This window comes from Ornithorhynchus anatinus, chromosome 7 (genome assembly GCF_004115215.2).
Source record: "Ornithorhynchus anatinus isolate Pmale09 chromosome 7, mOrnAna1.pri.v4, whole genome shotgun sequence".
NCBI classification, from domain to species: Eukaryota; Metazoa; Chordata; class Mammalia; order Monotremata; family Ornithorhynchidae; genus Ornithorhynchus; species Ornithorhynchus anatinus.
Window position 1 is genome coordinate 71,913,787 of NC_041734.1, and position 15,889 is coordinate 71,929,675.

The window sequence follows — 15,889 nt, forward strand, 5'->3', positions numbered from 1 at the left end:
GGAATGGAAAGAGAAGCCAGGCCTGACGTGGCAGAGCTGCCTTCGGGCCCGAGGAGAGGGGAGTCAGCATGGCCAGGAGAGAGAAGCCAACCTGCCTACCCCCAAGAAGCAGCATGGCCTAGTGGAAAGAGCACTGTCCTGGGAGTCAGAGGACCTGGGTTCTAATCCTGGCTCTGCCAATCGCCAGCTGAGTGACATTGGGCAATCATTTAACTTTTCTGTGTCTCACTTTCCTCAACTGAAAATGGGGATTCAATACCTGCTCTCCCTCCCGCTTAAGACTATGAGCCCTAAGTGGGACGGGGACCTTGTCCAACCTAATTGACTTTGTACCTACCCCAGTGCTTAGAACAGTGTTTGACATATAGTAAATGCTTAACAAACAAGATGACGCAGCCAAAGAAAAAGACACTGGCAAAGACACTGTTATTGCCCTGGGCTGTAATCAGCAAGAAATAGCTCCCCACCACACCAAACTGCCTGGCAGCTGGGCAGTGAGGGGGTGGGTTGGGGGGGCCTGGCAGGAGGCACGAGACACAGTTCACCCCTTGGGGAGACCCCACCCACTCCCTCCCAAGTCCTTTCCAGGCTTGTTCTACAGCAAGGGGGCAAGGTTGGGGAACACACAAAGTAAGCCTGAGTTATGGTGTAGATGTGAGTTCCTCCCCAGCAGGTCTGGCACCAGAAAGGCTGTGCTGCCCCCTGAAGCAGGAACAGCCCAGCTGATGCCTCTTATCACTGGGAGAGTGGTGGGCAGGGGTGGGGGCTGTGGCAGGGCAGTCCGGGACTCTCCAGTCCACTGCTTCCGTCAAGGTCGGGGTACCCTCTCCCTCGACCCCCGCCTGAGGTGTCCGGAGTCCGGGACAGGGGCCTGCAGGCGGGCTCCAGCGTGCGCCAGGTTCCGTCAGAGGTTCTGGAGGAGGGCTGGGTCGGGCCGTGAGGAGCCAAGGTGGACAACAGTCCTGACCAGATCAGCTGCCCTGAGCTCCCTGGAGGTTTGATGGGGCTGGGGACCTCGGCATCCAGAGCTCCAGCTCTCCAGGTCAGACAGAGGGCAGTGAGGGCACACAGGGTTCGATCTCAGCTTCGAGGCTCCTCTCCTCTGACCCAGAGGGCCAGATCCAGGGCCGCTCTGAGGTCCGCTTCTCCGGGCCGCCATCATCCTTGTGTAGAACAGTTCAGATCCTTGGTGCCCAGGGCCTGAGAAGCTGTGGAAGGAAGGTCAGTGGTTAGGGAAAGGTTGGCAGACCCTGCGAGCTCGGGGGGTGGCGGGAGGAGGGGAGGTGCATAAAGAGGTGCCCAGGGTGGATTCAGGGGGCACAGAGAGGGCCTTGGTGCTAGGGCACAAGGCAGCTTGGGCCTGAAGGCAGCTCTGGCCTTTGAGTGCAGGGTCTTGCCTTCTGAGCCAGTGGTGAGGCAATAGGCCTCCATTTCCCCAAGGCACTTTCCTCAGGACTGATAACAAATTAGTTACAGATAATAATCATCTCCTTGAGCAGCCCACACATACTGTCTCTCCCCACCTTCGTGGAGCTGAAACCTCCAGCTGGGCTTGGCCTCACTGTTTCCTGCTTCAGTGACCGCTGCCTTCAGTGACCTTAGGCCCAGTAGGCCAGAGGGGTCAGCTTCAAGTACTGCCCTCTCCCCATCCTATGCCAAAAGGCCTGGCTGGGCAGCGTCTCTGGCCAGACTCCTCTAGGTTCTGCCGATCCCAGGGCAGAACCGGCCACGCAGCCGCCGCCCACACCCCTACTCTCCACAGCGGAGGCTGGGGGCAGACTCCAGAAGCACCCCGGCTCCTCACCCTTCCGCCTCGCCCCGGAGCCCATCGGGCAAGGCCTGGTCCATGGCTCTTTTAACCTTTTCCTCCCTGCTGGGCACCCTCTCTCTGTCTTTCCACAGAGTGGAGAATGAGGTGACAACCCCTTTCTGGAGGCAATGGCTGGGGCAGAGCCTGGCACTGGGGGTGGAGGAGGGCATCAACCTGCCCTTTCTCCATGGTTCCGAGGGCAGGGCTGGCCAGGGAAGTGGTCCAACTCAAGAAAGGCCCCTCCAATCTCCAATGGAGGCTGACCACAAACTAGGTGCAAAAGGTGAAACTTTCAGCTCCCAAGAGCCTCTTCTCAGAGGCCTTCTTTAGTCTAGGGGAGTAGGGTCTCCAACCCTTGTCCAAGAGCACCCTCCTAGCTCCCCAGGGAGAGAGGAGGGAGTGAGATGAGGGAGCAAGGCTGGGGTCCTGGAGCAGACCCTCAGGCCCCTCTTTCTGCCCCACTCCTCGATGACTGTGCATGACCTTGGGCAAGTCCAGCCCACTCTTTGAACCTCAGTCCTCCCGGTGAGCCCAAGTGACCTCTCTAGCTGCCCAGGCCCTGCTTCCGGGAGAGATGGAGGACAGGAGAGTCCAAGGTGGCTATTGCAGCTCCGTGTGAAAGGCAGCAGGTAGAAGGAGGGCGGGATGGGAAACGGGCGAGCCACAGTTCTCAACCTCATTCCGACACCGTCCAACACTCCCGCCCCTCCCCGCCCCACCCCTTCAATGTCTGCAGCTCTCCCACGATGCTGGGGCTGGGGCGCTGCAAGCAATTTTACCGACCACCGACCAAGTTCTGGTCCCAGGGGAATTCCAGTCTGTTGTAGAGATCCCCTGTGCCCTGAGGCTCGCGCTGGGGAGGGCAGGACACGTGGGTCTCAATAACAGTAGTAGTAATAATAATAATGATAATATGAATTGTGGTATTCTTTAAACATTTACTCTGTGCCAGGCTCTGGCGTTCATTCGGTACAATCAACTGAGACACAGAACCGGTCCCACCTGGGACTCACCGTTTTAGAGGAGGGAGAACAGGTATTTCATCCCCGCTTTACATATGGGGAAACTGAGCCACAGAAAAGTGCCCAAGGTGACAGAGCAAGCATGGGACAGAGTTGGGATTAGAACTCACATCTCCTGGCTCCCAATCCTGTGCTCGTCCCACTAGAGCACTGGCTTCCGGAGGGCAGCCTGGCTAGGACCTGCGGGCCCCTGGGCCTCGCTGGAGAGGGAGGAGGGGGCAGGACTCCGGCTCCTGTCTGCTGGGTGACTTTGGGCAAGTCCCCCTCCAAAATGGGGCTTGAGAGAGGGACTGTGTCCAACTCGATTTGCTCATATCCACCCCGGCACTTAGTACAGTGCCTAGCACATGTAATCCCGCCGTGAGCAGGGATTGTCCCTACTGCCGAATTAAACTTTCCAAGCGCTTAGTAATAATAATGGTATTTGTTAAGCGCTTACAGTATATGCAGAACACTGTTCTAAGCACTGGGCGGGGGAGGGGGGGGGATACAAGGAATGAGGTTGTCCCAGGTGGGGCTCACGGTCTTAATCCCCATTTTACAGATGAGGGAACCGAGGCAAGAGAAGTTAACTTGAGTTGCCCGAAATCACACAGCTGACAAGTGGCGGAGCCGGGATAAGAACCCATGACCTCTGACTCCCAAGCCCACGGTATTTCCACTGAACCACGCTGCTTCTCAGTACAGTGCGCTTAGTAGAGTGCTCTGCACACAGTAAGCGCTCAAGAAATACGATCGAATGAATAGTATGCGTTTAGCAGATATCATCAGCAGCATTATCAATACTAGAGACTATATTATATTCTCTATTATCGGAGAAGCAGCGTGGCTCAGTGGAAAGAGCACGGGCTTGGGAGTCAGAAGTCATGGGTTCTAATACCGGCTCCGCCGCTTGTCAGCCGTGTGCCTTTGGGGAGGTCACTTAACTTCTCCGGGCCCCGGTTCCCGCAGGGTGGCTCAGTGGAAAGAGCCGGGGCTTGGGAGTCGGACGTCACGGGTTCTCATCCCGGCTCCGCGGCTCGTCAGCTGTGTGACCTTGGGCGAGTCACTTAACTCCTCTGTGCCTCCGTTACCTCCTCCGTAAAATGGGGACGAGGACTGTGACCACCTGATGACCTTGTATCCGCCCCAGCGCTCCGAACTGTGCTTGGCACATGGTAAGCGCTTAACAAATACCAACATTATTAAAATGGGGATTGAGACCGTGAGCCCCACGTGGGACAACCCGATGACCTTGCATCCCCCCGGGCGCTTAGTACAGTGCTGTGCGCATAGTAAGCGCTCAGCCAATACCATCGTTCTCATTACTATTACCAGGACGCCCGGGTCCGTGGCAATTCCTTACCTTGCGCGGCGTCCTCGCTCGTCGGAGGGGAAGGGAAGGAAGGCGGAGAGGCTTCCCCCCTCCCTAGGAGACCAGGGTCCCCGCCCTGAGACTCTGCCGGGCCCGCACGCCCTGGATGGCCTGCTGGTTCTTGAACTTGACCAGGCCGAGGGTGATCTGGGCGTTCCAGCCCGGGTCCTCCAGCGGGCCGCGGAAATCGATCTCGCCTCCGGCCTCGGTGACCAGCGTGAAGTAGACGTGGCGGCCGGTGCACTCTACGCACTCCACCGCCTTGATGCGGGCGAAGCTGAGCTCCTTGGGGCGGCCGCCGGCGCCCTTCACCTCGAACAGCTGCAGCCCCTGCTCGGTCAGCACGCACCGCTTGCGCTTCCACAGTTGCAGCAGGCCCCCGCTGCGCTTCTCCAGCACGCCCTCCTTCAGCACCTTCGCCGACGCCATGGGGCCGGCCTCCCGGACCTCCTCGGCCTGCCGCGGACCCCCACCGGGGGGGTGGGGGGCGGCCCGGCCCCTCGGAGCCTCACTCTTCGCCGCCGCTGCGCCCTGGATGCGCCGTGCGCTCCGCGCCCTGCCCTGAGCTGCACCGTCTGCCCCCAGGCGCTGCGCGCTACTCGCCCCCGCAGGCTCCAGACGCTGGTCTTTAGCCCCCCCCCACCCCCCGGGCTCCAGACGCTGGTCCCTAGCCCCCTCCCCCGGCCCCGGCCCTAGGAGCTGGCCCGTAGCCCCTCGCCCCAGAAGCTGGTCCCTCTGCGGCCGGGCTCAGCGGCGGCTCCCCGCTCCGGTGTCTGCGCCCTCGCTGCGGGATGTGTCACTACATGCCCCGCTGCTCCCCTTCCGCGCCCAGCCCGGCTGCGCATTCCTGCCCCGGCTGCTGACCGCGCCCCGGCCCCGGCCCCTGACAGGCCGGGGAGCCGCCCAGACACGGCCCGGGCGGGGGCGGGGGCAGCTGGACCTCATTCACAAATTGGCGAGGGCCGGGGGGCGGGCCGGGGAGAAGGGGAGGGGGCGTCGGCTGCTCCGCTGCTGAGCCTGCCGCCGTTGCGCACTCGTGGGTCCCCGGACTCTCGGGCCCTCGCATCCCCTGCCCCCTGGACCCCCGGACCCCTAGCTCCCCAGCCCCCTGACTACCAGGACTCCTGGCCCCCGGCTTCCCGGACCCCCGGTTCCTCAGATCCCCAGACCCTCGGACCCCTGACTCCATCTCCCCAGACCCTCGGACCCCTGCCCCCTGGATCCCCGGTTCCCTCAACCCCCGGCCCTCCAGCCCCCTGGCTCCCCAGCTTCCCAAACCCCTGGTTCCCCAGGCCTCTGGACCCCAGCCCCCCTGGCCTCTTGGACCCCCGGCTCTCTAGCCCCCCGATTTCCTATCCCAACCCCACGGCCCCCCAGCTCTCAGGCCTGAGTAGAAAGGGTTGAGCTGCTGCTGGGGCAGCGGGAATGGCAGGGTTGGGGGCGATGAGGGGCTCTTTTTGTAGTGGCAAATCTTAGGTGCCCCCCCCGCCCCGACTGGAAGTTGTCCTAGTCTCCCCTATCCAGCCCTTCCCAGAGCCCCAGACCCCTCCCAGGGCTTGTGAGCCTGGAGTGGTGTCTGTGATGGTCCGAGCCCTGCATGGGGGAGGCGTCTGCTCGGGGACTGGGTCCTGCTGCTCGGGGGACTGAAAAAAGGTAGTGGTCTGGGGGCTTACCTGGGGGAAACGGGCTTGGGCAGGAGCTTGGGACACCTGGGGAGGAAGCCGTGACAGGGTAGGATGGGTCGGGCCCCTCGAGAGGATGGCCTTGCGGATGAGGGGGCTGCCAGCCGGGGGATGGGGTTGGGGGGTATCCCTCAGAGTCACTATGGGTGGAGGAGAGGTTGGGTTAAGGGACAACTGGTGCAGGGCCAAGATCAGGTACTGGGGCCTTCATTGTCTCCACACTATTTCTATGTTTGAAGGGCATCCTAGCCCCCGGGACTTAGGTGTGGGGCCCTGGGGCCATGGGATTTGCCCTTGTAGGACTGAGGAAGACGGTATTATTTTAAGACTCCAGGGTTCCAGTCCCCAAACCGTGAATCCCTCTGGCTGTTCCAGGCCTGCTCTATGCCTCCATTCCCTAGCCTGTAAATTCGTTGTGGGCAGGGAATGTGTTTGTTGTTATATTGTACTCTCCCAAGAGCTTAGTACAGAGCTCCGCACACAGTAAGTGCTCAATAAATACGATCAAATGAATTAATGAATTTCCCCAGAGGATCCCACAGGTTTCTGGGTGCTATTTACCCAACAGTAAATAACATTCCAAAAGAAGTGCCCCACACATCTCTCTCCCAGATTCTGGCCTCACTCTAGCATTCATTCATTCATTCAATCTTATTTATTAAGTGCTTACTGTGTGCAGAGCACTATACTTAGCCCTTGGGAAAGTACAGTACAACCACAAAGAGTGACAATCCCTGAACCTACTCTCTCTCTCTCTCTCCCTCTCTCTCTCTCTCTCTCTCTCTCTCCTGGGTCCTGGGAGGTGGGTGGAGAGAGAGGGAGGGACAGAGAAAAGCAAAGTTGTAGTCCCTGCCCTTGAAAAGCTGACAGTCCGAGGAGACAAGACAGGCCTTGACACACGTGGGTACAGGCATATAAACACAGACATCAAGCACAAGTGACAGGCAGATAACTTGAAACATGAACACAGGCAAATATTGACAGGGATATATACCTGGTTGAAAACTAGGACATTGGACCCCATCCCAAGCTTCCCCTTTTCTCTCCCTCAAAGGCTGAAAGTCAGTGGTGAGTAAGGGGGGGGGGGGGGGCGAACAAGTGGTATGAAAGCACCCCTCATTCCAGAACAGCCAGGCAATGGGAGGCGAGAACAAGTGGTATGAAAGCACCCCTCATTCCAGAACAGCCAGGCAATGAACCTCAGGAAGATGGCGTGTCCTACACTGAGCTGCTTAGAATGGCCAGAGCCAGGTGGAGTTCACTTGGGCTTTGAGTCAGGGGGTCCCGAGAGCTCCGCTGCCCTGGAGGGGATTTCCAACTCTGGGTCTTGGGTCTTGACCACAGCTGGAGCAGGCGGTCTGGGGTAGCTCCTGTTGTGCTGGCAGCAGCTGGTCTGAGGCGGGACTGTTGGGCCCTGGGGGCCCAGGTGGCTGGCTCCAAACCAGCCCTAACATAGAGCAAGGTGGGCGGAAGGCCCAGGGAGGTCTTTTGGGCCACCCTCAGTTGTCCAACAGAGCACCGGAATCAGCCGGCTGAACGTCTTTCAGCTTGCCACTTGGCAATCTGAGAGCCGAGGATAGTCCGGTTCTAAGCGTGTGGAGTCGATCCAGTTTAGGAAGGAAGTGAGGAGGGAGGGGTAGTTTAGTGGATTCCAAATCTCCTGAAAGAACACAAGTGAGATGCCCTGAATGTTGGGAGGAAACTAGAAAACTGGGCCACTCTTCTACTTCCTCCATATGGTTCCTTCCCAGGGAGGCCAGGAAGATGCTCCCTTTGTTCTTTCTCCCTCCCAGCCCCACAGCACATATGTACATATCTGGAATGTATTTATTTGCATTGATGTCTGTCTCCCCTCCTCTAGACTGGAAATTCATTGTGGGCAGGGAATGTGTCTATTGTTATATTGTACTCTCCCAAGCATTTAGTACAGTGCTCTGCACATAGTAAGTGCTCAATAAATCTGATTTAAAGAGTGAATGAATGAATGAATCCTGGGTCCTGGAGTGCAGTGCTAAGATTTCCCAGGACTGTCTTTGGGCCTCCTGTCCCCCGGGGCTCAGGAAACAGCAGCTGGGTCCTTGAGGGTAGTCACCACCCAGAGCCTCCTTCCCCCCAGGCAGCCCTCCCAGATTAATAATAATAACTGTAGTATTGTTATGCACTTATGATGTGCCAGGCACTGTATTAAGCTCTGGGCTGGATACAAGCAAATCGGGTTGGACAGTCCCTATCCTGCAAGGGGCTCACCGTCTTAATCCCCATTTTACAGATGAGGTAACTGAGGCATAGAGAAGTTAATTGACTTGCCCAAGGCCACACAGCAGACAAGTGGCAGAGCTGGAATTAGAACCCATGACCCTCTGACTCCCAGGCCTGTGCTCTATCCACTACACCATGCTGCTTTGATCCCATTTCCCTCATACAAAATGATACATTTTTAGAGGATGTGTCCTTCTGTTCGTTTTAGAACCTCTGAACATAAAGAATTCCATGATCATTTTCCCTGGTAAATTCTGGTCTCCTTCACCGGTTTCACCCCTCACATACTTTTCACACCAGAAATGAGTAAATGCCAAGGAAGATTTGCTCATAAATGATTTCGTGTCAATCAAAATTCTGAAAAGATTGTGGAAGAATTATGATATGGTGGCACGTCCATCACAGACTTCATCTGAGTTGGCTGGGAACGACTTTATGTGGTTTCAGATATCGCCTCTGGTGTTGGTGTTCGTTAGTGAAACGTGAACTCATGATTAAATATGTGGCGTCTGAGTCATGTGAGTGTTTGCAGTAGATTGATGTTGCTCTTTGGGGCAGGACTGCCATTTTGGCATAGAGCACTCCAAGAAGCAGCAGTAAGCCATCGGAAATGTAATGCATAAACTCCACAAATATGTGCCTGAGGACAATAAGCAATCAACCAATGGTATATATTGAGAACTCACAGAGTGCAGAGCACTATATTAAGTGCTTGGGAGCGTACAATATAACAGAGTTGGTAGAGACCTTCCTTGCCCACAGTATGCTTGCAGTCTATGCTCTGCCCATCTAGACTGTTTTCCCTTCTAAACTGTAAGCTCACTGTGGGCAGGGATTCTGTTATATTGTTATTCTGTTAAATTGTAGTAATAATAATGTTGGTATTTGTTAAGCGCTTACTATGTGCAGAGCATTGTTCTAAGTGCTGGGGTAGATACAGGGTAATCAGGTTGTCCCACGTGAGGCTCACAGTTAATCCCCATTTTACAGATAAGGTAACTGAGGCACAGAGAAATTAAGTGACTTGCCCACAGTCACACAGCTGACAAGTGGCAGATCCGGATTCGAACCCACGATCTCTGACTCCCAACCCCGGGCTCTTTCCATGGAGTCACGCTGCTTCTCTGTACTCTCCCAAGCACTTAATACAGTTCTCGGCACACCATAAGCGCTCAATAAATATGATTGATTGATAGATGACATAGTGTCCCTTCAGGAATGACGGACAACCCTTAATCCTGAGACTTCAGGGCCCAAAACTTGCCCAGAAGAATTCATTCTGGTGCTAGTAGCTAGAGCAGGTTCACTGACTCTCTTTTCTCTCTCTCTCTCTCCTGACCAATGTGCTCCTGTTGAGGCACAGAATGCAATGAGCAAAATAATAATTGTGGTATTTGTTAGACCCATATTATATGCCAAGCACTGATAGCAGATAATCAGGTCGGGAAAATTCCCTGTCCCTCACAGGGGTCACAGTCAAAGTGGGAGGGAGATGAGCAAGCAGATGGGCAGGGGTGCAATACAGTGCAAAGAACAGGTGAGGTTTTCACCCGTATCAACCTGCTGTAGGCCGAGCCTGGTCTAGAACCAAGGTTTCTTGAGTCCCAGAGCACTGCGCCTCGGGTGGACCAGAAGTAGGGGGAAGGAGGGGAAGAAGTTTGGGTGAAAAAGATTAGAATGTATCAAGTTCTCAATCTATCTGTAGGCAATAGGGCTGAGCTGCTCTCCTGGGTCAGAAGGATGAGTCCATCTTACCACTGGGTGGAAACAGGATGCTTGCAGGTTAATAAAAATAACAATAATAATAACACTAACAATAATAATAATACTTTGTGCCCAGCGCTGGAGCAAAGTGGTCTAGTGGCTAGAGCATGGGCCTGGAGTCAGAAGGATCTGGGTCCTAATCCCAGCTCTGCCACTTGTCTGCTGTGTGACCTTGGGCAAGTCACTTCCCTTCACTGTGCCTGTTACCTCAGCCATAAAATGGGGATTATGATTGTAAACCCCATGTGAGATATAGACTGTGTCCTACCTGATTATCTTGAATCTACCCCAGTGCTTACTACAGTGCCTGGCACATAGTAAGCACTTAACAAATACCATTTAAAAGAAAAGTCAGATCAGACACAGTCACTGTTCCACATGGGACTCACTGTCTAAGGGAGAGGGAGAACATGGATTTCGTCCCCATTTTATTGGTGAGGAAACAGACACAGAGAAGTTAAGTGACTTTCTGAGGTCACAGAGTAGCCAAGTGGTGGAGCGGGGATGAGGACCCAGGTCTCCTGACTCCTACTTCTGTACTCTTTCTATTAGGCCACACTGCTTCTGTGATCTGTGTGTTGGGGAAAGTCCTGACAAGCACCATCATATTGAGGGATGGACTCCTTCCCTTCTCAACTTTCTCTCTCTGCTTCCCTCACTTTCCTACTAGGGACTGGCCTTTCCATGCATTTACCCAAACCCCTCCTTGAGCCTCCTGGTACTTTGGGTCTGCACGACTTCCTGTGCCAATGAATTCCACCCACATACCTGTCCGTGGGGCACAGTGTCTCTTTTTGTTTGTATTGGAGCTCCCACCTTCAAGGTTCAGTGAGTGCCCCTCTGTGCTGTGGTTGTGGCATTTGATGAATACGATTCTGTGTTTTCCCTGTCCACACCCTTTGGGATTTTGTAAACTCTCAGCATGTCCCCTTCAAGCGTCTTTGTCTTTCCAGACTGGGGAATCTTAGCCTTCTCATCCTACCTTTATGTAGAAACTGCTCCATCCCCCCATCATCATCATCATCATAATTGTGGTATATGTTAATCACTTACTATGTGCCTAACACTGTTCTAAGCACTGAGGTAGAAACAAGATCATCAAGTTCCATGTGGAGCTCACAGTCTAAGTAGGAGGGAGAACAGATATTGAATCCCTATTTTTCAGACGAGGGAACTGAGACACAGAGGAGTTAGGTGACTTGCTCAAGGTCACACAGCAGGTATGTGGCAGAGCTGGGATTAAAACCCACATCCTCTGACTCCCAGACCTAGGCTCATTCTACTAGGACATGCTGCTTCTAACCTGATCATCTTTTACCTGTCACAGCCAATCTCTGGATAGCTTGGGTTGGGCCATCAGGGGCTCAGGCTCTAATCAGAGTGTTGGCCTGCTGTTGGACTTTGGGAAAGCCACTTAACCTCTCTGGGACTTGGTTTCCCCATCTGCAAAATGGGGATAAGATACTGGTTCTCCACACCCATTAGACGGCAAGTGTCATGTTTGGGTAGATCTGTGTCTGAATTGATTTTCTTGTATCAACTCCAAGATTTAGCATAGTACCTTGGCACAGAGAAAGCACTTAATGAATGCTAGAATTGATTCTCCAGCTCTGTCATATTCGTTGTGGGCAAGGGATTGCCACTGTTTATTGTTGTATTGTACTTTCCCTATTGCTCTGCACACAGTAAGCCCTCAATAAATAGGGTTGAGTGAATGAATGAAGACCCATCAACCACAATCAACCAATCAATCAGTCAATCAATGGTATCTATTGAGGACTACTGTACGCAGAGCATTGAACTAAACTCTTGGGAAAGTACAATACAACAGGATTGGTAAAAAGGATCCCTGCCCTCAAGGGACTTACAGTTTACTATTGAATGAATGAATGAGTTTAGTGGATGGGGGAGGAAATATAGTGAGCAGGGAACATGTCTGTTTACTGTTGTATGCTCCCAAGCACTTAGTATGGTGCTTTGCACACCAAAAGAGCTCAATAAATACTACCGAACTAAGAATATGCCATAGCTTTTTTTCATATCTGGTTTAGCTCTGCACTGTGCTCTGCTTTCTATCCTCTCCCTGATGTTTTCTTTTCTTCTCTTATATTTTATGCATTTTTTTCACATACATGTGTCAATTTCTGTTCTGTGTTCTCCATTGGACTCTCAGCTTCTAAAGGTCTGGAATCCCGTGTTTCCCTACCCGAGACATTCTGCTCAGAGGCCTGTAACTGCAACTGGTATTTAACTTGTAAATACTGTTATATCTGCCTCCCACCATATAAACTTGTGGGTGGGAAATTTGTTCTGTGCTTCTCTTGTACTTTATCCAGCACTTAATACAGTGCTTTGCACCCAGTAAGATGCTCAAAAGTAATAGCGGTATTTAAAAAGCATTATGTGCTAAACTCTGGGGTAGATACAATACAGTCTGATGCGACAGTCTCTGTCCAACATGGGCTCACAGTCTAAGGGAGAACAGGTTTTTAAATCCCCACTTTACAGAGGAGGAAACTGAGGCACATAGAAGTTAAGTGACTTGCCCAAGGTCACACAAAAGGCAAGCTGTGTACTTGGGATTAGAACCCAGATCTCCTGACTCCCCGGCCCACTGTCTTTCTACTAAGCTATGATGCTTCTCAATAAAGAATAATTAAAATAATAATAATAATTAATAACTATAGTATTTGTTAAGTGCTTAGTCTATGTTAAGCAGTGTTCTAAATACTGGGGTTGATACAGGTTAATCCCATCAGACTCAGTCTCTGTCCCAAAGGATGCACACAGTCTAAGTAGGAGGGAGAACAGGCATTGGATCTCATTTTACAGATGAGGGAACTGAGGCACAGAGAAGTTTTATATGGCATTTGTTAAGTGTTTATAAGTGCAGGGGTAGGTACAAAATGATAAGGTTGGACACAATCCTTGTCCCACGTAGGACTCACATTTTATGGATGAAGCAACTGAGGCATAAAGAATTTAAGTGACTTGCCCAAGGTCACACAGCATACATGTGGCATAGCCAGAATTAGAACTCAGGTCGTCTGACTCCCAAGTTGGGGTTCTTTTCACTAGGCAATGCTGCTTCTTTATTACTACTACTATTATTATCATTATGATATTTGCTAAGTGCTTACTATGTGTCAGGCACTGTTCCAAGCACTGGTGGAGATACACGGTAATCATGTTGTTCCATGTGGGGCTCACAGTCTTAATCTCCATTTTACAGATGAGGCAACTGAGGCACAGGGAAGTTAAGTGACTTGCCCAAAGTCACACAGCTGACAAGTGGCGGAGCTGGGATTAGAACCCACTACCTCTGACTCCCAAGCCTGTGCTCTTTCCACTGATCAATGGGAAAGGAGAATCTACTACCTCCAGATGTCATTTTCTCAATCAGGTAACTTGTGGATAATAGCCTTTGTTTCCTTCTTGGATTCTTGCAGAGAACCAGGGAGGATCCTAGTTAGAATATGGTCAGGGCAGAACATGAGAGGCACAAAGAAGAGGCTCACAGCCTCAATATTCTGGCCTGGAGAGGTTCCCTTGTACCCCAGATCACTTAATTCCCACCTAAATTCCTCTGCCTTCCAGCATGACCCTTCTATTGCCCCCGAATGAAATCCCAGCCAAACTCCTATCTCTTCTCTCTCTTTCCCTTTTTTATCCTGCTCTCCAAATTGGAAACAGACACTAAGGGCCAATAGATTTTTCTCTCTAGCTGGACTGCCAGGCTCCTGCCTAGATCCAGATTCCTATCTTCTCTTTCTGAGTGATTTCCCATCTCATCACTGGGTTGGCAGCTGGTCCTCTGAAATGAGTCCTGTGTGAATGGAAGGACCCTTTCCTGGATCTCTCCCACCTCCAAGCCTCCTCTACTCACTCCAAACCCGGTGCTGCTCCTGAGGACTCAATCACCTTGCTCTCTCCTACCTCATCTCTCTATTCTCCTACTATAACCCAGCCCTCACACTTTGCTTCTCTAATGCCAACCTACTCACTGTACCTTGATCTCATCTATCTCGTTGCTGACCTCTCGCTCACATCATGCCTCTAAGCTGGAACACTCTCCCCCTTCGAATCTGTAGGATGATCACTTTCCCCACCTTCAAAGCCTTATTGAAGAAACATCTCTTCCAAGAGAACTTCCCTGACTAAATCCTCATTTTCTCTTCTCCCATTCCCTTCTGCGTAACTCTTGCTCTTGTATTTGAACCCCTTTTTGACCCTTCGGTCAACCCCATGACATTTATGTACATATCCATAATTTATTGTTTCCCACTCTAGATTGTAAGCTCACTGTGGGCTGGGAATGTATCTACCAACTCTGTTATATTGTCTTCTCCCAAGCACTTAGTACAGTACTCTGCACACAGTAAGAGCTCAGTGAATATGATTGATCGATCATTGGATTGATAGTGATGCAGCCTCCAGCCTCCCCAGTCACAGACCCGGTTGATCTCTCATTAAACTGATTCTTCAGTTTCTAGGTGATCCCCGGGGCTGGGTTGGAATAGCCCACATACCCAGTGACCTTAGATGATGTGACTGTTGATGGAGGTTATGGGGAGGTAAGGGAAGAGAAGCAGTGGCCAGCACTACAGTCTTGCTCTGCTCCTGCCCCCCAAGTGATATCCTAAGGTGATGGTGGAAGATGGGAACAGGGTGAGGGTACCCACCTGGGCTACATTTGTTCACTCACTGGGAGCAGCCCTTACTTGTGGGGGTACAGCAGCTCTTGGTGGGGGGCAATGTCCAGAGCCCCATGAGGGACTCCACTCCAAAAAGCCCTGCCTCCTGGCCTTGATTTTTGACTCCTCTCCAGCCTTGAGAAGTAATCCACCTGCTTTGGGGTCAGGCAGAGCACAACACTCAGTACTCAGTGGGTGGACAAGGAAAGGAGGAGGAGGAGGAAGAGGCATGGGAGGAGAAGGAGAAATAATAATAATGATAACTATGGTATTTGTTAAGTGCTTACTATGTGCCAGGCACTCTATTCAGCACTGGGGTGGGTACACGCAAATTGGGTTGGTCACAGTCCTTGTCCCGCATGGGGCTCACAGTCTGGATCTCTATTTTACAAATGAGGCAACTGAGGCACAAAGAAGTGAAGTGACTTGCCCAAGGCCACTCAGCAGATAAGTGGTGGAACAGGGATTAGAACCCATGACCTTTTGACTCCCAGGCCCATGCTCTCTATCCACTATCCATGGTGCTTCCCCCAAAATAAAGGCTAGGCTTTCAAGGGACAGCTGTTAAGTGTCTACTATGTGCCAGGCACTGTATTTAGCACTGGGGAAGATACAAGCTAATCAGGGTGGACACAGTTTATGTCCCACATGGGGCTCACAATTTCCATTTCAAAATTAAGTAACTGAGGCACAGAGAAGTGAAGTGACTTTCCCAAAGCCACACAGCAGACAAGTGGTAGAGCTAGGATTAGAACCCAAGTCTTTTGACTCCCAAGCCAGTGCTCTATCCATTAGGCGGCGAGAGGAAAAGAAGAAGGGGAGTGGGGGGAGAGGATGATAAAGAAGAGGAGGGAGTGGAGGAGGAGGAGGAGGATGTGATGGAGGATGGGAAGGAAGGGAAGGCATGGCAGATGAAAAATGACATTGTTTCCATGTCACGGCCCAGCCAGGCAATTTCCCTTCCTCCAGCAGGGCTGACCCAGCCTTTTGACCCCCCGAATCACTGTCCCCTTATTGCGCCTCCCTCCCCCGCTGCTCTCTGTCCACTGCTGACCAGTGGGGCTATGAGGAGGCCAGGATCACTCAGGACAGGAGAGGTCAGTCAGCCTGCAACCCGATCAGACCCACGCATATACAGAGACTTTACCCACGTTTTTCCCCTTTCAGTGGGAATTTGCTCTACATTTTCATTTGTCAAAACCAGGACAACACCAAGTGTGTTTGAATCTGAACTGAAAATGTGTCAATTCAGCAAGAAATCCCTTTGAAGACTTGGGGTGGGCGGAGGAGTCGGGGGAGGGGGG

General features: G+C 52.5%; 1 protein-coding gene across 1 annotated transcript; it reads right to left on the reverse strand.

Annotated features, from left to right (window-relative positions):
• Positions 1-419: 419 nt before the first annotated feature.
• PHLDA3 (pleckstrin homology like domain family A member 3) lies at positions 420-4,818 on the reverse strand. Its single transcript, XM_001510182.3, has 2 exons — positions 4,178-4,818; positions 420-1,208 (listed from the first exon to the last, which is right to left on the reverse strand). Exon 1 carries the CDS (start codon positions 4,613-4,615, stop codon positions 4,241-4,243), a length of 375 nt encoding a protein of 124 aa, XP_001510232.1. The 5' UTR covers positions 4,616-4,818; the 3' UTR covers positions 420-1,208; positions 4,178-4,240.
• Between the last annotated feature and the right edge of the window lie 11,071 nt (positions 4,819-15,889).